The sequence below is a fragment of the Indicator indicator genome, chromosome 17 (genome assembly GCF_027791375.1).
Source record: "Indicator indicator isolate 239-I01 chromosome 17, UM_Iind_1.1, whole genome shotgun sequence".
Classification (NCBI taxonomy): Eukaryota; Metazoa; Chordata; class Aves; order Piciformes; family Indicatoridae; genus Indicator; species Indicator indicator.
In genome coordinates, this window is record NC_072026.1 from 18603564 (window position 1) to 18626884 (window position 23321).

The 23321-nt window shown below is 47.2% G+C and overlaps 1 protein-coding gene across 2 annotated transcripts in view; it reads right to left on the minus strand.

Annotated features, from left to right (window-relative positions):
• Positions 1-621: 621 nt before the first annotated feature.
• Positions 622-23321, minus strand: part of PCDH19 (protocadherin 19) — a 58958-nt gene continuing 36258 nt past the window's right edge. For both annotated transcript variants that reach the window (XM_054388641.1, XM_054388640.1), the window contains exon 5: positions 622-1214. In XM_054388641.1, the coding sequence (XP_054244616.1) occupies positions 622-1214 (593 nt within the window). The remainder of the gene's footprint in view (positions 1215-23321) is intronic.

The following is a 23321-nucleotide window of genomic DNA, read 5'->3' on the forward strand; positions in this document are numbered from 1 at the left end:
ATACAATAATAGTACAGATAGGCATGTGACAGCAAAAGGATTCATAAATGCAGGGGTGTCCATAGCAAAATAGCAACATCTTCATATACAACCAACCTTGTGCTGGGTGAATATTGAAACCCACCCCACTGTCACTCCCAACAGCTGCACACGAGCGGCGGCCACTATTTTGTCCAGGCTACAAAACCGCCGGGCTGATTACTAAAGATGTCCAAATAAGGAATTTACCATTCCATTCTTTCCAGGAATGGAAACTGATCTTCATTTGGAGATATAAAAATATATAAACTCCGAGGAGGGGAACACCGAGCGCTCCTGAGGACCAGGGAAAGGGGTCTCACCTCTGCCCCCCCCAACCCCTGCCACCCACCGCCTCCCGGCAAAAAGCAAACCACCAGCTCCTTTGCCCCAGCTGCACACCCCTGCTGCCTGCTGAGACGAGTGGGATTGTCACATTAATGATAGCTTCATTTATAAACAATACATTTAGGGAAAGCTTTTAAATACAGCAATCTGTGAACCATTGGTAAGCCATAAAAACAATCCGCGCTGGGAGTCCGTGCGGTCCCTCATCCTCCTCGTCTTCCTCCTCTTCCTCCTCCTCCTCTTGCCAGGTGCCACTTAGAGGACGATGTCTTTTAGTCTCCGGGCGCCAGGTGAGTCCTTGTCCCGGCGTTCCTGAAGGAGCAGGTTGCCCTCCTGCCCGCCACTCTCACTGTCCGCCCCCCGGGGCTCCGCCTCGGTTGGCCGGGAGGGGCCATTGTTCCCAAAGGGCTCCCGTTCCCGGTTGCCGGCACAGTGCCCAGCACCGTACGGTGCCACTGGCTTGACGGACAGAGGGCTCTTCAGGTGGAGGGGGGAGGTGACAGGGCTGACAGCCTCGCAGCCATTGCCCGCCTCGCGGACGGCGCCGCTGACCTTGGGGCTGCAGGCGGCCGGGTCCACCGTTCTTTTGCCTTTGGGGTTGGCAAGCCGCTCGTCGGCGAGGGGCTCACCGCCCTCCTTGCCGAAGGTGGCAAAGGTCCTTTTTGTGCTGCTGCAGTCTGCGTAAGGCTCTGTGTCCACCGCCGTTGCCTCGATGGAGAGGGCAATGACGTTCCTCCCATGCTCAGGGGACTTGGCACGGCTGGGGACGGCACCGCGAGGCATCCAGCACCTGTCCGAGTGGCCCAGAATGCGGCACTCCTCCCTACAATGAAATCCTTCACTCTGATCTGTGTGGAGAAAACACAAGGGCTGGTGAATTGGGGACCCCTGCCAAGGGTAACCAACCACCCCCCAGACCATCCTGGGCAGGGAGACCCAAACATGCCAGGCAATGCTCATCACTGTCACCCCAGCAGCACTCAACCCCAAACAGCAATTGTTTTTAGGGCGCAGCTCAGAAGAGGGATTTCCACTGCCATTGCTCTGCTGCTCCAAGACTGAAGCTCAATTTCCAACAGGCTGTGTGTCACCTGTCACTGACAGACCTGTGACCTGGGGACAGGAGCTGTGGCTGCACATCCCTCACAGCCAGCCTGTCCCATGTGCCAAGCTGCTCAGAGTCAGCACCTTCTGGGCTTTGTAACCCATGCTAAAAGCCACCATGTTGTAAGTTTGGTTTGATGTGACATTTAAGCTTGACTTTTTTCAGAGGGGGAAAAGAATGGAGGGAGGAGAGGAGTTTCTTTTCTTTTTTTAGCTGGTGTATATGTGTGTATATATGTAAGTTTTCACTTTTTACTTAATCCCCACTGACCTCCCACACAACAGAGGTTTTATAAATCTCCAAGACTGCCCACTCCACTGAAGATTAAATGTGTCATTTCCAGCGCTGGGGCTTTATTCATACAAGAGCAATAAAGATCCTTTCTCTCGACTTGGGGCTGTCCCAACACCACTTTACACAGCTGAAATATGGATTGGTGGTTTAACCCTTTCAAGGACCTTCCATGCCCAGGACTAAGGGTTCCCAGGCCAGCGCAAACATTCGTGCCTGGTGCTTGCATGCATCCTTACTCTGCCAACAAACCCAAGGGACCGCACCACCTTATCCCTCCATCACAGATGGACAAACTGGGGCCTAAGGAAGCAGCCAGGCTCAGCCATGTGCATAGCTGGAAATCAAACCCAGGCGTTTCAACAGCCTTTGCTGAGCATCCGACCATGGCTCCCACTGAACACCATAGGCTCTCAGCTGCTTTTCAGTCTCAATTTACAATTTTTCTTTCATTTGACAAGAACTTGTAATTGCAGCTAGCCCTCATAAAGCACATTCTTTCCCTACACAAAGACAGAGCAGCTTCCTACCGTAACCTATACGCACACGCAAAGCAGCACTAAAGCACTAATGCCATCACCCATCCAAGACGGTGCTCGCTTGGTGCCGGTTTGATGGATTGAAGGCTGCGAAGGTGCAGACTCAGCCTGGGTTTGCTTCCCGTCCATCTGCAAAGCGTTCATTTTGATGCTTTGTACATCTGTGTGCATAACCTCCGCTCCTCAGACACATTGGTATTTCCACCACATTCGAGCACTAGGGCGGCTGATAAAAATTCTCAGCACATAACACAATGCACCAAAATATGAGCAGCTTAACACTTACAGAGAATAAACGAGTAAAAGGCAGACCTCAATATATATATAAAAAAAAAAAGATTTTTTTTTTTTTTAAAGGAGAAGAAGCCAATTAACTGAAAAATCCATGGGTAAAACATTAGCTTTTTTCTCTATATCAGAGGAGCTACCCAGCGGTGCGGAACATGGTGCAGGGTGGCCGTGCAGGAGGTCTGGCTTTTGGCAGCTGTCTCTACATCAGTTTGAGGGAAGGCTGCTCTGAGCCTTACATGCAGAACAACCTGCACCAAGATCTGAAGGCCTGTGCTCTTATACTTTGATTCTGTTACTTTCAAGTACTTGAGCAAAATAAAAAAAGAGGAAAAAAAGAAAAAAGAAAAAAAAAAAGAAAAATTACCCAGAAAATGTTGCTGTCTGCCTATTTATCCACAGCTTAACTTCAAAAGGGGTGCTACAGGCATACAAAGTTGTGTAGTCTGGCTGTGATAGCAGAGGACTTGGTGATGGCTGGAGGGGCTACAGAAATATCTTGGGTTCTCATTCCCGATGAGACACTGATTTATTGTGCTGTGTGACCTTGGGCACGTTGCTGGAGTACACATCACTTCAGTCTCTCCACAAAGATGAAATGCCAGAATCGGCTAGTCCAGTGCAGGAAGGCACAGGGGGAGCTGCTGCTCCTCACCTTCCCTGCCCAGCACCACAGCTCAGCCCCACATGCACAAGACCATCACAGCAGAGGCAAACTGTGCTCCCAGAAGGAGCACAGGCAGGTTTGTCTTGCCTTGAGCCATTTATTCCAAGCTGGCTCATTTCACAGCTAAAAACAAACTGAGGATTTCACTGATTACTGCACTGCAAGTGGATATTCCTCAAACCCCAGAGAAGGACCTATGCTTCAAGAGCAGCTTTGTTAGAGATTGCTGGCGTGGTGCCTATCTGCTGGAGAGATGATCAGCTGTGGACACCAAGATGCTTGTCTACAAGTCACATCAGTGACAGCTGAAATGCAGGCAGGAGAAGAGATGAAAGGCATTACATTAAATTATACTGTTTCAATCCTTTATTTTATGATTGGAATGTAAAAAGCACAAAAATGTCCTGGGCTGACAGGTAGAAGGGCAGAAGCCACCATCCATCCACAGACCTGAAGACAAGAGGTAGCTCCATAGCACATTTCTGCCTCCCTGCACCTGTCCCCACCACATATACCAGCTTTGGTCTGCAGAGACCGCGTCCCACAGGCAGAGACCACCCTGCTCTTGGGGGCAAGACGTATCCAGGCTGTCCAGATCAGCCCTGACCTGGCAGCAGACCCAGGGACTGGCACAGAGCACTGAGCATCAGCACCTGCTCTTCCATGGAGGAATAAGATCCTCAGCTACCCACCTATCACTGTCATAACCCTGTAATTGATATAAAATGCCATATTTATGCCACAAGCACATTCAATACAGACAAACCTTAAACATTCACTCCTCTGCCGTCCAAGATACAAAGCAGGCAAGCCCCGGAGGGCTCTGGGCTCCTCCAGAGGATTGATTCCTGTGTTATCACCTTGTGTCCTCCTCCAGCTCAGCCCCAGAGCAAAGGCAGGCTTGGAGCCTCTGGGCAGGCTCCCGGCGCTGCCCTTTGCAGCAAGGTCTGACTCACCCAGCCCTAACGGCACCCAGGACGGCCATTCACATTCCCCGGCTCGTTACTGTGCTCTTCTGGCTCGGTTTTTATCACTTTAACAATCGGAAATAGGACAACAGGAAATTCTTTTACAGCCCTAGACCTGCCCTAGTCAATATGACTGTTACTGTCTGCACTGAAAAATGCTATTCATGCGAGAAGCAGAGCCCAGGTAATAACCACCGCACCACGCATGAAATGACGAGTGGCAGGCAGCCAAAACAGGCAGCTCCCCGCCTCCGCGCACCCGGATGGCAGGGGGCTGAGCAAGCCAGCGCCGAACTGCTGCCCGATGTGGCTGCGAGAGAAGTAAAGGGAAAAGGCAGAGCTGAGTGAGCAACACCACAGCTTACTAAACACTAGAACGAGCTCCACAGGGAGGTGGCTGATTCCCCATCCCTGGAAGTGTTTAAAAGAGGCAGAGATGTGGTGCTGAGGGACATGGCTTAGCCCCAGACCTTGGTAGAGTTAGAGAATGGTGGCCCTTGATGATCTTTAAGGTCTTTTCCAACTGAAACAATTCTGTGATTCAGCATTGCTTTGCACAAGCCACAGAGTAAACAGCTCATTTCAGATAGGAGTCCCCGAAGAGCTCAACTGCTCAACTCAGTGGAGGAGCCCAATGCACCCAGCCGGCACCAACCCATCAGCTGGCATAGGCTGTGTAAGGACAACAGCATGGCCCAGGGTTGTGCAAGGCACTCTGAGCCGGACTGGGCTTTCTAATGAGCCAAGCACACCACACAGGCTGGGGGGAAGAGTCCTGTTGCACATGCAGCTGTAGGGTCACCCATGTCACACAGAGGCTGTCCAGAGAGACGCTGAACCACTCACCTGAGCACCAGTGCCGTGCACAGGTGATGGCTGTGTGCTGTGGCACATGACATGTGCAGGTCCCGCAGCAGCAATGTCCAGTTTTCAGTTATTCTGCCTTCCCTCAGCACAAGTCCAGAATCTTGCCTCAGAGCACCTTAGGGGCAGAGTCACTTTGAAAATGTTCCCCATGGTACACAACATCCTGACAGAAGCCTTGCCAAGAAGAGGTGAGCAGTTATCATGAAGTCAGGCTTGGCAGAAAGAAATGTGTCATTGCTATATGTAAGCTCTTACATAGCAAATATGAAACAAAATAAAACCAACAGCTGCCTCTAGAATAAATATGCTCCTCAACAAGTACAGCAAAACCCAGGCTGAGTTCCAGATTTCAAACTTTCTCTATTTGCACCTCAGGGGACCAGCACAAAGACAAATGACAAGCCCCATCAAGCCCTGCTGTGAGGTCTGAGACAGGCAGTAGGCAGCTGCAGGATAACTTGGTGGGAGAGACAATGACACCTGTGGCTCATCTACCTGCATAGACAGAGCCCATGTCACTGGTAGGGACACTGGCACAATGACACAGAAAGCAGGGAGGTGACAAGAAACACCAGGCTTGCCCTGACTCCAGGAGCTGAGTGCCCTGATGTTTGTCTAGTTGAGACCCTCAGCACTTCCCAATCTCTCCATAAAAGCTCTTGGCCAGAAAAGTCAAGATGCCTGAAAGCCAAAAGCCAAGAGGTGCTCAGGAGGAGGTGGCAGAGGACATGGGCACTGGAACAACAGAGCCTCCAGCTCCTCCCTGCACAGGGCCTTCTCTCACTAAAAGGAAGGACTAAGAAACATCCAGGGTGTAGAGATGCTTTCAGCCTTTTGTTCAAAGCCTGCCTACCTGCACAGAGCAACAGGAAGCCAGTGTGCAAGCACCCCTGCAGCTCTCTGAGCAATTGAATTATCTCCAGTGGAATCGCAGAGCTGGCCAAAGAGACAAAGTTAAATCGTGGCAAGGTGCAAGTGCCTGGGAATGTAATATTCCTGATAAATGGCCAGGTGACATGTGCTGTTATACAATCTAAGGTGCAATTTGGGCGATGACAATAGTCCCTGGAGGTTCCATTTTCAAACAGTCGCTCAGTTCAATCCAATCCGTGTCAGAGCAGCTTTGCTGGGGTGAGTAACTAGAGCTCATTTGCGCTATTACATAGGGAGCAAGGAAAAGGAGCGGAGGAGCTGCTTGAAAATGAAATATTGGGGGGGGGGGGGAAGGGACACTGGAAGGATGGCAGCCTGGCTGGGACCTGCCTGGAGTGCAGGAGTGAGAATCGTGCTGAGCAGCTGCAGCCCAAAGCCCCAGTCCCATGCCAGCGTGGGGCATGCATGCCTGGACCTGGGTTGGTACCACAGGTACTGGTGTGCAGGAGTCTGGCTTTATCTCCTCATTTTGGTGTTTCTTCAGCAACCGTATGATTATACTGTAATCACGATGACACTGCTCCTGGGTACAGCAAACAGCACGATCATTAAAAAATTCATTTCAAAATCTTCCTGGAAGCTAATAAATTTTACAGCAGTTTCAATCCTTTCTCATTGCAACAAAGAAAAGCTTAGTTCCAGACAAATTAAAAGTAAATTGATTGCCTTAGGGGAATCTATTCAAATATCACTTTTCCATGTTAGAAATCTCTTCCTAAAACAAGAAGAGGAGAGCCAGGGAGAGCCAGCATGGGAACGATGTGGAAAAGCAAATCATTAAATCTCAGTTCATGAAACTAAGGGAGGGAGGAGGAATCAAACTTAAAATAAAATGCAAATGTCTCACTGGGGTGCAGGCCTAACATTTGTGACGGAATTTATGAATAATAAATATGAATAAATAGTAAACATGAAGGGATCAAACACTGCTGTTGATGTTTACTCATGGTTAGCCATCTTTCATGGACAATGCGCAACTGCATTATTTAACACTCCTCTCCCAGCTACTTCAGGGTTTCTTTTAAACTCCAGCACCTTAATTTTCTCGGGGATGTACACCACAAGGCATGAGGCATGTCCTCGAGCAGCACCCAGCACTCCCACCTGCCCTCCACCCGATCAGCAGCGGCTGTTCCCAGCTCAGAAGCCATGATCCACCGCATTACACCCCAGATAAAACAGTAAGCTCGGGCAAAATACAAACAGTCCCCAGCCGTGGTTCATCATTTGCTTGTAAATTAAGACTCTGCACCTCTGCTTTATCTCCCCTAATAGCATAATATCAGGAACCAAGAGGTGGGGAATAGTGTATTATATTTTTGACCTGTGGGCTTATACAGAGCCTCCTTCGCCTTTCCTAACAAGAAATCTCCAGTCAATGCAGAAATGTAATCCTGGCGTGGCTTCCTTTGCACAATGCTCAGAGGATACTAATAACCAGGGACAGTGACAAATGCTCTTTACTGCAATGAGGAGCATTTCTTTTCCTCTCTTTTGCCATTGTTGGGGATTTGTACAAGCTAAAAAATGCTGCATTTTTAATCCTGGATTGTCTGTGCCAATGCAGGAGGTCAAGAGTGGTTGGACAAAACAAATGCCTGCAAGGAATTATTTAAATGAAACATGGGATGTGAATTAGATTAATTTATCAGGAGATTGCTGATAAGGACCCATGGCTGAATGCAGCTCCTGGGCAGCACTTCTGTAGTGGTCAGTGGAGAGATGTGATGGAGCTCGCTGCTGCAGATATACACAGCTGCTGCAGATACACACAGCTCCCAGGGAGAACTGAGGATGTGCACTGATTTACACCAGTGGGGGGGTTGGCTCATTTCCCTCTTCCCCTGCTCTCAATTACTGTTAATAATGGTAATATTATTCTGCAGAATGATCCCTGTACCATGAATGGTGCCTGACACACCGACATCTGGGGTGCGTGGGCTAGCTACGCACTGGAGGGTTAAGGATAGATTTGATGCAAAAGATTTTCTCTGGAAAAGCGCTGAAGTCATTGGGATGAGAAGGTGGCTGTGGCAAGAGGAACTGCTGTTTGGGCACTCTGTGCACCACAGCAAAGACAGACCCAGAAGGTATTGTGGGCTGGAAGGCAATTTAATGCTGGCTGCCCCCTTTGTCTGGGACCACCTGCCAATCCCCACCTCACTCACACTGCAAAATTAATTCCCCTTCAGAGGGACGTTGGAACGCGCCAGTTAAACTCCAATTAATCCATTTCTGAAGTGGCCCGTGGAGCGGTGGGGACTTCACCTCTGAAGCTCTGCTACTCATGCTTGGGTACAGGGCTCATTAACATCCTAACGGATGTTGGGATGCAGGGTTTAGTCCTCAGAGAGGATATCGCTCTGGGATCTGATAGACCTTTTCCATCTGGAACCATCACGGCTCCGTAATTCATAGGCACAGCGCCCATTAATGCTAATGGCAGCTCCTGCACTGCCTGCACCAAGTGCAGAATACAACCCTTTGACTTCATTACTGGAATTCAATTTCATTAACACTGGATACAGAGGGATTGTCCTAAATACATTCTTTCTTATATTTTTTTCATGTTAATGTAACCATTTGAGTATATTATACCCTGCAGAGATGGAAACATTTCTAGTCTGTTTAAACACATCTCCTACAATTGGGAGCAAAACTTTGTCTCCATTTATGCCTTTGACACCAGCTGCTTGCCATTTAATGGGACTTTAGTAGATAATGCAAATTAATCCAAAGGTTACTTCTCTCTGCCATTGTCACATCCAAAATAGACAAAGTCACATAGTTTGTTGGGGTAAGGTGGGACCAGCCAGGCAGCCATGTTCCAACAGCAGCAATAAATGAAATTATTTACTCTGTTCCATCCAAAACTAAGTGCTTCTCAGAAAATCATTACTCAGTGATTCTGATAAAAATTCCACAAAACAAAATACAGCTGGAGGAGATGTTGGATGAGAGAACTGGGATTGTTTAGTTTGGAGAAGAGGAGGCTTAAAGGACACCTCAGTGCTCTCTACATCTCCCTGAAAGGAGGTCATAGTGAAGTGAGGGATTGGTCTATGGGATTGGTCTATTCCCCCTAATATAAGGTGACAGAACAAGAGCAAATGGCCTGAAATTGTGCCAGGGGAGGGTTAGGTTGGATATTAGGAAAAACTTCTTTCCTGAAAGAGTGGTCAGGCATTGGAACAGGCTCCCAAGGGAGGTGGTGGAGCCAATACCCCTGAAAGTGTTCATGAAACATGAAGACATGGCACTTTGGGACATGGTTTAATGGTGACGGGGGTCTTAGGTTGAAGGTTGGACTCAATGTTAGAGGTCTTTTCCAATCAAAACAATTCTATGAGATAAGAAGCAATTCCCAGACGCTTGCACTGCAAGCGCCCATCAGAGCAGCATCCCTGCCCTCACCTCACCCAGACTGATGTGCAACCCTTGGGGTGCTCCTGATGAATGTCATACCACAACCTGCACCTCCCTTGGCCAAGACGAAGCAGAATAATCCATCCTTCTCCTCCCCTCACTGGAATGGGGAGGGCCAGGGCGAGACCCTGCATGAGATCCCCACCTGCCTCTTCTCTTGTGCAACCACCTAGCACAGCTCTCCCATCCCCGTGAAGTTTCTGGTGCTTCTGCACAACAAGTGAGAAATAAAGGAGCTGAGGTTATAAATGCTGATACATAATTTACTCCTATTATCAAGATTAAACACATCTTTGCATGCTTAGCATAAAACAACTGCCTTTCCCCAGATTTCTCAAGGACATGCATAAACTTCATTATTATCTAAATAATCAAAAGAGTATTTCAATGGAATATTTAACTGTCTGCCTACTGGAAACTCACAGCCTTAATCTAACACTGATCCTCTGTTGTCCTTCATGTAAATATTGTTGGGACGTCAGCCAAAGCCTAGGGAAGTGAGCTTCATCTTGGTGGATGGGAATCTCTCGTGTCAGATACAGTCAGCCTGACTAATGAGACCTACAGCTTGCCAAAACCTACAGCCTTGCTGTCTGTTCCAGCCATTGAACGCGCTCAGAAACCCAGTGGCACCAGCCCAGCAGTCTACAGATCCCAATCAACTATCAATAGCTTAAGTGTAAGTGATTGTGTATGAAGTACAAGCCAAATGTGTTTCCTTTCTCAGTTTTAGGACCTCCAGTATTGTTATTGCACCAGTAATGCTTGCACGGAATTAATCATAGACGTACCCACAAGGCAAAACATTATGAGAAGCTCTTTGTACTTTCTAAAAGTGCACAGCTCTGAAGCTGGAAGGCTTCCCAGCACGATGGGGCGTTCCCCACTGTCAAGAGATAGCTAGGGAATTATCCCCTTTTTCTCACTTTAAACCAAAAGCATTGGTTGCTAGCCATGTCTCATCATGACATTGACCTCTCACTCCTCCACCCTGCAGCTCAGCATTATCCCCTCCCTGGTGTTCTACTTTAACTCTTTTTTTGGATGAATACAAGATTTTTCCATGCTGAAGGATCCTCTCCACTAAAGTAGAGGTGTCCTATGATTGATGCTGGTCTAGGGTGGTTGCATCATAAAATCCCACAGGGAACTGCAATTGCCATGGGGACAGGTGTGCAAAAGCTGCCCTACATTGTCCAGCATCTAACATCACTCATGGTCTGATGCAGCACCGTCACTCATGGTGACACAAAGACACTTCTGTTCCTCTCTGCTCTGGCCCCCAATCTACACAGACTGCTCAAATGAGGCGCCAGCTCCACGTCAAGGAGGGATAACAGTGATGCCAAGGGAACGCCAGCCACAAGTTAGACTGGCCCCATGGCCACCAGAAGAGATTGCAGCATTGCCAAAGCCTGGGAATCTGGCCCATTAAATGCAGCTGAAACTGTTCTGGCAAGTAAGTTTACAGTCATTCATTATGAGAGTGATCGTAGTGTATAATTAAACACCAAAAAATTACTAAAAGGTCAAAAGTCAAATCTAAAACCTCCTTAAAAGCTTATGGCCATTGCATTACCTGTGAGTCACGGACAAGATCAATTTCCAGCAATGCAGGTGGGGTCCCATCCTGTTCTATCCCATTCATCCCACAGCCATGGGGATGAGATGGAGAACAAGCCCTCAAGTTTGTCTGGGGTTGTAAATGTAAGAGACCCAGGGCGATAGCTGAGCAATGAGAATGGAGCATAACCAGATTGCAATGATCTATGTAAGCACTGCAAGGAAAGCAGTCAGCTCCACAGCTCCATGGCTTCTGCCAAGCTGATGCCAACCCCTGGGCACTTGGGCTCCAGTGCTGAGTCCAACATGGGGTGCCTGCATGCCACCTTGGCTTACAGGCATACACCTTGCCACCTGCCATATACATTCCCATCCTGTGGCTCCAGTGCAGGGGCAGGAGGCTCTTGCTCCCAAGGCTGGTGTCCTGGTGCTGCTGGAGCACAGCAGACTTCTGGCCCAAGCTCCATCTGCACAGCCACCGACGATATCCGAATTCTCCAAAGCGTGTTTCTGCAGTGCTGCCCTGAGGTCAGGCTGGACTGTGTTGGCTCCTGGCCCCGGTTCATGGGGCTGTCAGCTAAATTGCACCACGGCATCGTTACTCCTGGTGCTGGTGTGACAGACAGACAGAGCCCAGCTGGATTTTCAAAACCTAAGCACTTTGCAACACTGACAGGCAAGGAAAAAAACCCACCAAGCCACAACCCTCTTAGTCTGAGAGGTTTTATCTGGAAATAGCCAAAGCTAGAAAGTATAAGACCCCACAAAGTCATTCCTCCTGAACCACTTTTCTGACCAAACCTTTTAACTGTCACTGGGAAATAAAGAGCGATAGGTACCAGCCCCAGCCGGTGTTACCTGATTAGTCCAGTCCCCACCGCATCCTTAACACTGCCTTTCTTCACGGGGATAAAGCAAGGCTGAAATGACTCATGTAATTTGGTGCTCTCAGACACAGTCAGTGCGAGGAGAGGAGTGAGGTTCATTACACTGGAGTTCACCACAGGGCTGCGGCAGCCCCGAAGACGCAGCCAGTGCCAGGGCTGAGCCACCGACCGGGTGCCCGCTTCTGCGGCAGCAGGGTGAGATGCACTATAAGTGGGTAAGTTTAACCCAAATGTGCCCCTCTGCAGAGGGAATCAGCCTGACTTTCCCCCCCCAAGCACACAAGGGGAAGGCAGTGCTGCAGCAGTTCTGCTGGAGCCTCTCTGTAGGGATCCACCCTCGCTGTCTGCAGATGTAATGATGCCTCTTTGCCACTGCATGCTCGCCTCCTCTCTAAAACACTTCCACATGCAGCATGCATTAGAATTAAAAAACCATTAAAGCTCGGAAAGGAAAAACTTTGACAGGATGCGTAATATACTAAGTATAATTAATTAAATTGGATGAGGCACTGGGGGACGAGAGAAGAGTGGATGGAGACAGTTCTTGGAAAAGGGATGGTAATGCACTAATGTTCAGTGTGGGCCATTAAGTAAGAAACAGCTTTGGAAGAGGCGTGGATGAGCATCGGGGGCTTCGAGAGATGGCACCAGCCAGTTGGGCACCTCAGATGCATAGCAAAGAAGGTGATAGCATGAAATGTAGCCAGTTAGAGCTCTAAATCAGCAATAACGAAAGACGCAAAAGGCACACGAGAAATGGAAGAGCAAAAACGGTGTGAAGGTGGCTAAATAGCAATGCCCTACCAATGACAGTCTCCCCCAAAGAGCTCCTCTCATCCACCCTGCCATGGCTTGGGGCCATGGGCCACATTCATCCCCAGCACGAGGCTTTTTGGAGCCAGCACAGGCATTGGGATGGGCAAGAGAAGATTCACCCTGGAAAGCATCTGGCTCTCTGTGGGGTGACTCTTCAGTTATTGGTACCCATGGATGTAGTTCCCAAGCGTGGGTAGAACCCTGCTGATCCATCACCCTGAGTGAGTGCTGGCAGCAGCTGAGGTGGGCTGGGAAGCAACAAGCAAAGCTAGAGCTGAGGAGGGAGCATCAGAGGTGGCCCCAGCCAACACAGCAGGCAGGACATGATGAGACAGCTGCAGTCTGGCTGTTCAGCAGGAGAAAGTTTTAACAGGCTTAACAACAGCATCAGCACTGATCATTAGGCAATTACAACTGCTGAAAGTTGACAAAGCACCAGGACCAAATGAATTATCTCCCCAAATCCTGCAGGCAGAAGCATGGAAAAGAGAAAAGTCACCGTCAACAGCCTGTGATAGCTCACTGGGTGCAGAAACAGTAACTAAAAGCTGAAGGGCTGCTCATTTGCTTGCTGTTTGGAGAGATAAAAGGGAAAGGCCAGGAAATGATGAGGTCTTCAAAAACACTCTCATCACTTAGGGAGTGGTAGGAGGGAACGTCTTGGAAACACTGATACAGCCAGGATTGCTCAGCCCCTGGGGATGCCTGATTCAGCCAGGAGAGGACCACATGTGTTTGGAGAGGGAAGGAGGATTTTGGCTGGGGAGTTCACGCCTGATTCATCCTCAGCGTGGTTACTTGCTCAGTTCTGCACATTCCTGCACAGCAGCCAGCACTGGCCAAGGGGACAGTTGTGAGTTTTTCTCCTCAAAGTCACATTGAAACCCACTCCTCCAAGGATCTGCAGAGCTTAATCCACACAAGACCACGGCGACTCCCTGCTCTGCTCCTTTGCAAAGCAGGGGTTGCTCAGCTCCATCATGCTGTGCTTCTCCAGCACAGCCCTTCACTTTGAGTGACTAGGCACGCTTTTAGGAGAAACATGCAAATGTGATTTAAAAGACCCTAAGTGATACAGAATATATCACATCCCTTGGGAGCCTGTTCCAGGGGGTAATTATTCTAATTCCTAAAATCATGCGTCTCATTTGCAGCTAGAATTTTCCAAGGCAAACCTCCCTCCCCCAGCAGCAGCTCTGCCTTGTTTGCTGAATTAGAGGTGCTCAGGCATCTTGTTGCTGAGTTCACCTCTGAACAGAGGCTGAGATGACCGATGTCTCAAGCAAAGACCAGAGCACATCCCCTGAGGATGCCACCTGTCTTGGGTCCTATTTTAAGCCCAATGGTCTCATCTGAAAGAGTTCTGCTGGATTCAACAGGCATTGGGTCAGATCCTAATCTCCAGACACGTTTGGAGAGTGAAAGCCAATGCCTTTATACCCAGCTATACCCAGAAGTTCCTGATGCAAATCAGCTTCCAGAAAGCAAAGGGCTATTTTTGCACTGACAAAGCATCTCCTCACCACCTCATGTGCCAGAGCTTGGTGGTTTCTGCAAGGCACATCTGCCCAGCGAAAGGTTTGCCTGGATTTTACAGTGATTTAATTGAACATACCTACCCAATAACAAGGGAGTAAGACTGACAAAGCAGAGGACAGGCAATGAGAGAATTGCAGGTGAAATTGTTCATCTTAATTACTCATCTTCATTAATGTGAGGCTCCTGGATCCTGCAGTCATGACTAATGGGTCAAAATATTTGTACAAGTGAACATATTTCCACGTGGCTAAAGGGTGGAGCAGAGGGAGTAAGTTCTTTGGGCTTTAAAAGGGAGTTTCCACTGCAAGACAAAGAGACTTCCCAGCAACGCACCAGAAGGGAGCAAACCCAGATGCGTGGCAAAGACTGTTATGAGGCAAAACTATGCCCAGAAAAAAACACAGCTGCAGGTAGAAGTAAGTGATGAACAAAGTAAAACATGGGTTATGCTTGAGCTATTTGTGTCTCCCTGGCACTGGAATGAGTTGGATACAAGCATCAGGACTACCTGTTCTCCTGACAGCACTGAAAGGAAACAAAAAAAAAAGTTTGGAACAAGCCAAACACATTCAATTTGCCTGAATAATTTAGGCTGCTGAGTTATCATGTGCTACATGGACTGTCATAGAGAAAAGCTGTGTTGCAGAGGAAAGGTCTGTAAATCAATGCATCTGAGGGACCAAAACTCACCAGAGAGCGGCTGCAGAAGCGCCGCCTGTCAGAACAGATGCAGGACATGGAAGTCAACCCCTAAGCGCTGTGAGGCAGACAGCAGCCCCATGCTCCCAGGGACAGCTCCTCAGGAGACTGGGCTCTCATTGAAACAAGCTGGTGAGCAGCAATGTCAGCAGCATAGATAACTCAGCTGCTAATCACAAAGTGAAAATAAAGCCCAGTATATATATAGTGCCCACCCAGCACCCACCTGGCACCCTATCCCTGCAGATGTATTTATACCCTCCACTAAGGCACCTACTGCTCACAAAAAATGCTTCTGGCTCTCTGGCTTTTCCTGATTTATTATTACCTGTGCTTTTGGCTCCAGTTTCTAGCCCGATTCCTTCTCCTGAACTGAAGTCACCCCTTTGTAGCTTCTCACTGAGCTGTATCAAGTCCAGAAGCAGCTAGTTGAACTCAGAAAGTTCTTCTTGCAGGGCAAATCTGGAGGCTCCTTGCCTGTCTCAGGAGTAGTTCACTTCACCTGTGAAACCAGCTGACTGGAGAAGGTGTCCCAGCAGATGAGGCAGTACCGTCAGCTGTACTTGCATCAGTCACTCTCCTGCCTTGTCCCTTTTATGAACCAAACACTTCCAAAGCAGTCAGAAGGATTCAAGTTCATGGCCTATTTTGGTTTGCAAGTGATGGGGACACCCACCTTCCTTGGTCTTCTCATAAAATTCCCAACCAACATTCTTTGCTCTCATTTCCCACATAAACCAATGCAAGAACAACCACCAAATCCACCTTCTCCAGCACATGCTCAGCAGAGCAAATTCTTCTCCCTAGAAAAGGCCACAAGCTCTTCACCTTTAACCCCCTTCAGCCACAGGTGCTCAGCACCCCACAGGATGAAGCAACTCCCTGCCTTGAAGCCAGCCCCCCTCACCACAGAGAAGCCCCCACCACTGTCCCCACACCTCCAGCCATGTGCCAGGGAGGCTGTGTGGCATTCAGCTCTCAAGTGCTTCCGTAAGACACAAGGTAGCATCTGTGGTGAAATCTCACCAAATGATCCAAGATAGTTTTCTCCAGCTGGGACTGATTGAATACAGCCTGGGCACCGGATGATGTGGGAAATCAGTCAGAGCTGAGCACAAATTGCACGCATAGAGGTAATTACTGCAGCACAAGGTTGGTAGCACCACTACCCACATGACAGTATATCTCAGCAATTTTCATTTCCTATCGCTTCCATTCAGAGAGGATTTTTTTCTTCTTCTTTTTTTTTTTTTGTTGTGTGGTGTGTGTGTGTGGTTCAGTTTTCTTTTTGCTACAGGGACTGATGCTAACCCAAGGATTTCTTCAGGATGAAGCTCTGCTTTCACCACAGACAGTCATTCCCCATATCCAGATGTTTTCCTGTCTACTACACCCAGGCCTTGAGCCCAACCCATCTCAATTTGCCTGCTCTGAATGTGACTGTCACTGCCCGAAGGTGAAGTGACACAGTGGTGACCGCCAGTCACCCTTCACCCTGTGCTGTCACCCGCAGCCTGCTGGGCATATTGCTAATGAAACATAACGTGTGAGTAGCTAATGAAGCTCCTTACAAAGCAAGTTGTTCTCCACACTTGAAACAGGGTAAAAATACAATAAGAAAAATGGAACAGAAAAGGGGTTCTGCTGAAAAATAAAAACACCAGGAGAGCTAATGCTGAGAGTGGGGAAGCTGATCATTACTATTACAGATACTCAGCAAAAAACAGGGTCACATTATGCTTACTGTGATTATACACATTGTAGCTAGCATATATCTGTAATATACTTGCTAGGAATAACTTATTTTCCAAACAGACACAGAGGTTAAATGCAGGATGGAAAGAGAAATCACTGAGCAAAGGCAACACCAACCCAGTCAGGGCCTGGCACAGTCTGGGCTCCTGCTTCCTAGCCCAGCCTGCTCCACCACATACCTATGTGTGAGGAAAGGCTGCCAAACTTCTTCATAATTCTATGACCCATTTAAAAAGATCTACTTTCTTACATTCATATATGCTGTATGAGAAATAAAACATAGCACTCCTGAGTTTTGAGTGGCAGCACTTCCCTTAAGATGGATAAAAGCTGTATGTTCTCTTTGCTATTAGGTGCCAATTATTACAGAGTTTTGACTTATATATTATTACATAGATCATTTAGTAAAACAACCTACATACAAACCCAGTGGTACGTCTCCCTTCAGCAGTTACCTGCTGGAACTGGAGCAGTTTAGACGCCCATATTTCAGAGACGGGTGGGCCCCCTCCCCTGCACCCAGGTGAGAATGCAGACCCGTGCCCTACAGCTCTCTGCAAGCCTAATTAAGAGAGGTCCAAATGATAGATCTTTACTGCCCTTACACATTTAATCGCACTTCTTCTGGGGGGAGGAAAAACCCAGGCACCCAACTTGTCCCAACTCCCCTGAAGTCGTATATCCAGTCCCGTGCCCCGGTCACCCCTGAGCTGCTGGCTGTGCATTCCCATAGAGCGGGATGGGGTTAACCTGGTGGCCACGGCCTGTGCCCAAAAAGCTGCTCCAAAGCTGGCTGTCCACGCAGCCCGTGCCCGCAGAGCCGAGGGTCAGCGTGCTGTCTGTGGTGATTATTCCTTTAATAAAGGGCCCTGTATTTTCCAGTGGCTGCAAAAAATTGATGTGGGTTGCCATGGCAAGCACACACTTTCCCATTTAGTAGAATAATAGACAGCTTTGTATAATTCACTGATTTCAGATGATTTCTCACCCCGAGAGCAAGTCATGCAAGTTACATAAGTCACCTGTTGTTTAGTCAATCTGGCAATTTTAATTAGAATAAATTTTTATGATTCCTCTTTGCAACACTTAGAGCTGCTCTGCCACCAGAATGCCGAGATGTCTGTAGATTACACGGGCTCCAATCACATCCTTTTTTGCTGTTTTAATTACAGTAACATTGCAGCATTAATCATGTAAGCCTCTGTTGAACAAGTAACAGCCATCCTCCATCATCATTAAAAAGAAAGGCCAAGCAAACAGGAGCTTTGGAGTTTACCATATTTCCTGTGAAAATTGTATTTTAACTTGAAGAGTTTCACAAACAGTAGTTTTATTTGGCTCTAATTAGTGTTGTGAAGGAAACACCAAAAGGTTAATAAGAGCTGGTTAGTTTGTAATGCAAGTTTCCCAGTGCCAGCCCCAGCAGTTCAGTCTGTTTTCAGAGTCATTAACGATGTAGATTGATTACAGGAGGAGATAGGGAAGTGCTGCCTTGCTGCGTTAGCAGAAGGTTTGGTTTTATTCGTATACCTTCCCTACTGTTAAATATGATGGTCATTACCTTGACCATTTTGCTAGTCTTAACTGCTGTGAGACACAAAGTGTTAATGGTTTCCTTAGAGGATACTGGCAGAAGGGGAAAAAATAAAAAGCCTTTTTTTGGCTTGTTTAAAAGTGAAAAGGAAGCTGCAAGCTTGACTGAACTGTTTATTTATCTTACAAATACTTGAAAATCCCAGTATTGTGTAGTGGGTTTGGAAATGGATGCTTTGAGAGAGCCAGGGTTAGCATTGCCCCATTCTTCAGCTGAATCCTGACAAAGATCTTCTCTGAGAACCTTCTGCTTGGGCTGGAGTTGAGCAGCAGTTAACAAAACCAAGCACAAATAGAAGCTGAAACTCTCTAATCAGAAATATCACTTCTCCCTGTCTCCTATAAATTGCTCTCCAGTCACCCAGCAAAAAACACGGGTAAGCAATAACTAAATTTGACAAAATCTCATTAAAAAGTACAGTAAAACACTAGAAACCCTCCAACTTTCTGGTTTGATCATTCATCTGTTACAAACCTACACAGTGGGATATGGATCCAAGTTTTCACTTTCCTCACAAAGTTGCCAAAATGTGTTCACATCTGGTGAGTGTTTTCTGTGCCTCGATGGAAAGGACTTGAGCATCTAAAGGTTGCTCAAGTAAATAACTCCTGTGACCCTGGACTGAGTAACTGCAAGAATTATCTTTGATGGAAGGAACCCTAACACTGAAGAAAGAGTGCCAGGAATGTGAGATATAATGCTTCTCATGCAAACAAAGGAGGCCACACATCTGTTTCTTATTTAGTTCTGCTGTTGCAGAAAGGGATTGGCAATCATCTACTGCTATGGATATGACTTCAGCGTCACCCTTGCCCCACCATCAGCTTCCAGCAAGGACTTCTCTAAGCCATGATCAATACTTCAGAGGTACAACCTTAAGGAAGAAGCAACATGAGGGATCTGTTCGTGCCAGCCAGAGTGTCAATGTGTGTGTGGCTTATACCTCCTTGAGTGATTGCTGCCCTGCTCTGCTGTGACACAGTGTGGTGGTGAGGGGAGCTGAGGCTGACCCACTGCCCAACTTTGCCTGTCCAGGCTACCCACTGATGGTGGAGCAAAGTTCAGCGTATCTGGTGACAACAAGGGTCGCCCTGAAGGGAGAATTGTTAGTTTGAGTGCTTGATAGCTTTTCTTTCAGGTACATTCGCTGGTCTAATAAAAGGTCATTGACTAATTGAATGCTATGGATGGGAAGGGACCTTTAAAGGTCATCTAGTGCAATCCACTTGGCAGCGAACAGGGACATCTCTAACTAGATTAGGTTGCTCAGAGCCCTGTCCAATCTGACCTTGAATACTTCCAGAGATGGGACATCTAGCACCTGTCTGGGCAACTTGCTCCAGTGTTTCAGAACTCTCATTGTAAAATATCATAAAAAATAGTGTAAGAAAAAGATATTACATGTCCCTGTGAGCCCAGTCAGGCAACATTCACATGAGCGGGTGCTTGGGCAGGGTGGAGAGAACATGGACAAAAGCATCAGGAACCACCACATGGCCATCCATGAGCTGACTTAGATCCTCAATACACAATCATTTAAAAGTGTAGAAATCATAAGACAATCAGCTCCTCTTCCCAAAGCCCAGCTTAACCACTCATCACAAAAATCCTTCTCTGGGTTTTCAAAGGACTGTGAAAAGCTGACTGCTCCCTCCAGGCTGGTCACTGCAGGAGCACCACTGAGCTCACAGAGGCTCCTTTACTGAGAGAGCTGTGCAACAATACAGAAACCAGGAGAGCTGTAATAACTGACATCGCCCTGCAAAGAAAGCTTACAGCCTTTATCCATCTTAAGGGATGTGCTGTCACTCACATCTGAATGTTAGACTATGTCTTGTGCTGCATATGTGAACACCAGAAAGTAGGTATTTTGATTAATTTGTAGAAGCTTCCAGGGAAATGCATCAGTATTTCCAGCCTCCAAAGCCCTGGAATATGTCACTTAGGTCTCCATGTACAGATGGCTCTACAGAAAGGCTTTTCTGCAGAGTAAAAGGGAGTTGCAGGTGGAACGACTGCTGGAAATCAGCTTAAAAAATCAACAGTTTCTAATACCTGTGTTTGCCTCCAGTTAATACCATTAGTCATGTTCTCAATTCATGACTGAAATGCACCCAGATACTATGGAGATGAGCATAAGAACCAATTGGAATATTCCAGATAAAACCTGATCCCCTAAATGACGATGTATCTGAATAATTTGGGATGGAACCAGCAAGAAAAGTTTCAGTGCCCAGCTCTCCTTTACTTTCAAGCCTGTTTCTATACTGTGCAATAGTATAAAGAAGACTTAATGGAAGCATTTGAATATCACTCATTTCTATTCAAAGAACCCTTCATCTCGCTGGAGTTTATGAGACTCAGACACAATTAAACCACCTATATGAGCAAAGTTACTCAAATGTGGAAATATATGCAGGATCAGGTCTTTCCAGATGACATTTCACGCCAGCCTTTACTGCTGATCTGGCACCAGAAAAATGGAAGCAATGCTTTTAGAAGCAATTCTCTGTAGAGACACATTACTGACATTGCTTAAAAACCCCCTCTCTTTGATTTTAAAGCTTTTTTCACTATTTTATGGCTGTGGTGACTATTTCTAACATGGGCTTTTTTATGATTTGTGTGTGTTGATTATTTTTGTATTTTCTTTTAGATTCTATTTTTATCTTGAACGGCAAATCACTGCTTCACTGGGCCAACGATCTTCCTTCTACAACTGATGGCAAAAATACTGGCTGGCACTAGGAGTTAAGACAAGTTTGAAATCTGTTCCTTCTAACATTAAAAGCACATATTTGAAATGGTTCCTTTTTAATTTCTATGCTGGCATGAGCTCCCATGACTTACAGAGCACAAGTATGGCTCTGGCTCAAGGCAAGGTAAAAAAAAAGGTGACAGAAAAAAGCAGATCTAAGTGCCCAAATGCACCCACAAAACCAAAAGAATACAACCTACACAAACAGCATGTTTGCAAGAGGGCAAAGGGATGTCAAAAAAAAAAAAAAGTTCCAGTATGAGCAAAACCAAGGCAGGAATAACTACCTGAATCACAAAACAGACTATCTAGCCTCAAAGATGCTAATTCAGGTCCTGAGGGATCTAATCAACCTCTTTGTTGAAGTAAAGATAAAACTTTTTGACAGCAAATGCTTTCTGATAAAATGGAATTTTCAATTACCCTGCGAAACATCTGGTCCGTGCTGCCATTTCCCAAGAAAAGCACTGCCATGCTCTGCACTGTTAGAAAACATTTCATGCTGAGATTTCCCCACCTTCCTGGGAGGAACAGGCATCAGGAGCTTCAAACCTGATGGCAAAGCTCCCGTGGCTGCTGGTATCACCCGCTGCTGTCCTCGGGGAGACTCACAGTGGTGGGTCTCCTGCCCAGCACCACTGCACACTCCACCTCCTTGCTGGAAATCAGGGTTTCCTCCAGTGCTGGATTTTAAGTCAAAGTTACACCAGGACACAGAGGAAATTCACCCCATACTGCAGTGAAATAGGACAAGATGTGAAGGGAAACCCCAGGATTTATCCCTGTCCCTTATCAGTCGTCTTCAGCCAACCCAAAATGCTACTGAGATCCAACAGCCACTTGAAAATGTCTCTTTCTCAAACCAATCTGTTTGGAAGTTGAGCAGAGAAAGCTGTTAGGCAAGGAGCACAGATAAACTTCTAGCAGAGCTTAACACCTCCACAAATAAACAAACAATTAAACAGCAGCGAGGCAACTGTGAAAGGTGGAGTGGTGCCGGTGCCCGCCTTCCCCAGCATCTCATTTGGTATCAATTAGCAAGGGAAGGAAAACAATCCTGGGCGATAATGAACTCCAAATTGGGTACATATTAGAACCATCTTTTCAGCTGATGAATTTATAATCAATAATTAAGATCCTGAGGTAAAGAGGGACTGGGCAGAAGTCCTAATCCCAAAATAGGCAGCATGGCTGAGCTCCAGGCAGTATTTCTGATGACCTGCTGCAGCCCACTAAAGCTCAACACCTTCCACACTATGCTTTGGCGTTTTTATGGAAATCTGGGTCATTTCCAGAGAAAGAGAAAGGGCTCCTGCCAGCGGGACTGATAGCTGGTATCACTCCCACCCAAAAATGGCAGTGAATGGATAGAGGGCTCAGAAGCCACCTGAACATCTGCAGTTGGTCCCTGGGGCTGCCACAGCCATGTGCTGGGCTCACACACAGGTTTCAGTGTTCTAAAGGGGCTTGGACTGATCCATGCCTACCCAATGCCTACCTCTTTCTGCAAGAAATCCAGCACCTCAGTAGACGAAGGAGGCAGGCCAGACAGGTCCACATTAACTCCCCAGTACCACCATGGAAGGATTGTCCTCTCCCCTCAATCTGTAAAGATTCCTGTCAACTAGCATCTTGCCTCAGCAGATCCAGGATTACCCACCAAGCAGACGAAATCTTCCAAATCATCTGAATAAAGTCTAAGAGTTTAGAAGGATTTGTGGTGTTACAAGCCTTAGTCCAAGGCCAGTGAAGCCTGGCCATGAGGGCACCTTGCTGGGCTGTTAGGCAGGAGTTCAGTAACATTGATGAACCAATTCCAATGACTGTTCCCAACACATCTCTCTGAGATTATAAGAGATGCTGTTCAGGCAGCGATGATGAGACAAGGCAAAGCACAGGGACATGAGCTGTAAGGCATCCCTTGGGCCGAAGACTGTGTGCCTGGGGCACTGGTCAGCCCTGAGATTCTGCAGATCCTTGGCACTGAACTTGTGTTTCCTCCCTGCCCTGCCACTCTGACCCACAATGGTGTAAAAGTAGCATTCCAAAACCAGCACTTCAATCACACAGGAACTGCTGTTATCACCATCATCTCAGCATTTAAATTTTTCTGATTATTTTCTGCAGTCTCTGCTCAACAAATCAGCTCAGAAAATATTCTCTATAACCTTTTTTTGCAGCTTCTGTGAGCAGCTGCTAACATCCCTGCCTGCACTGCTCCAGGTCCAACAGGACTGGTAATGTAGCACTGGCAGGAATA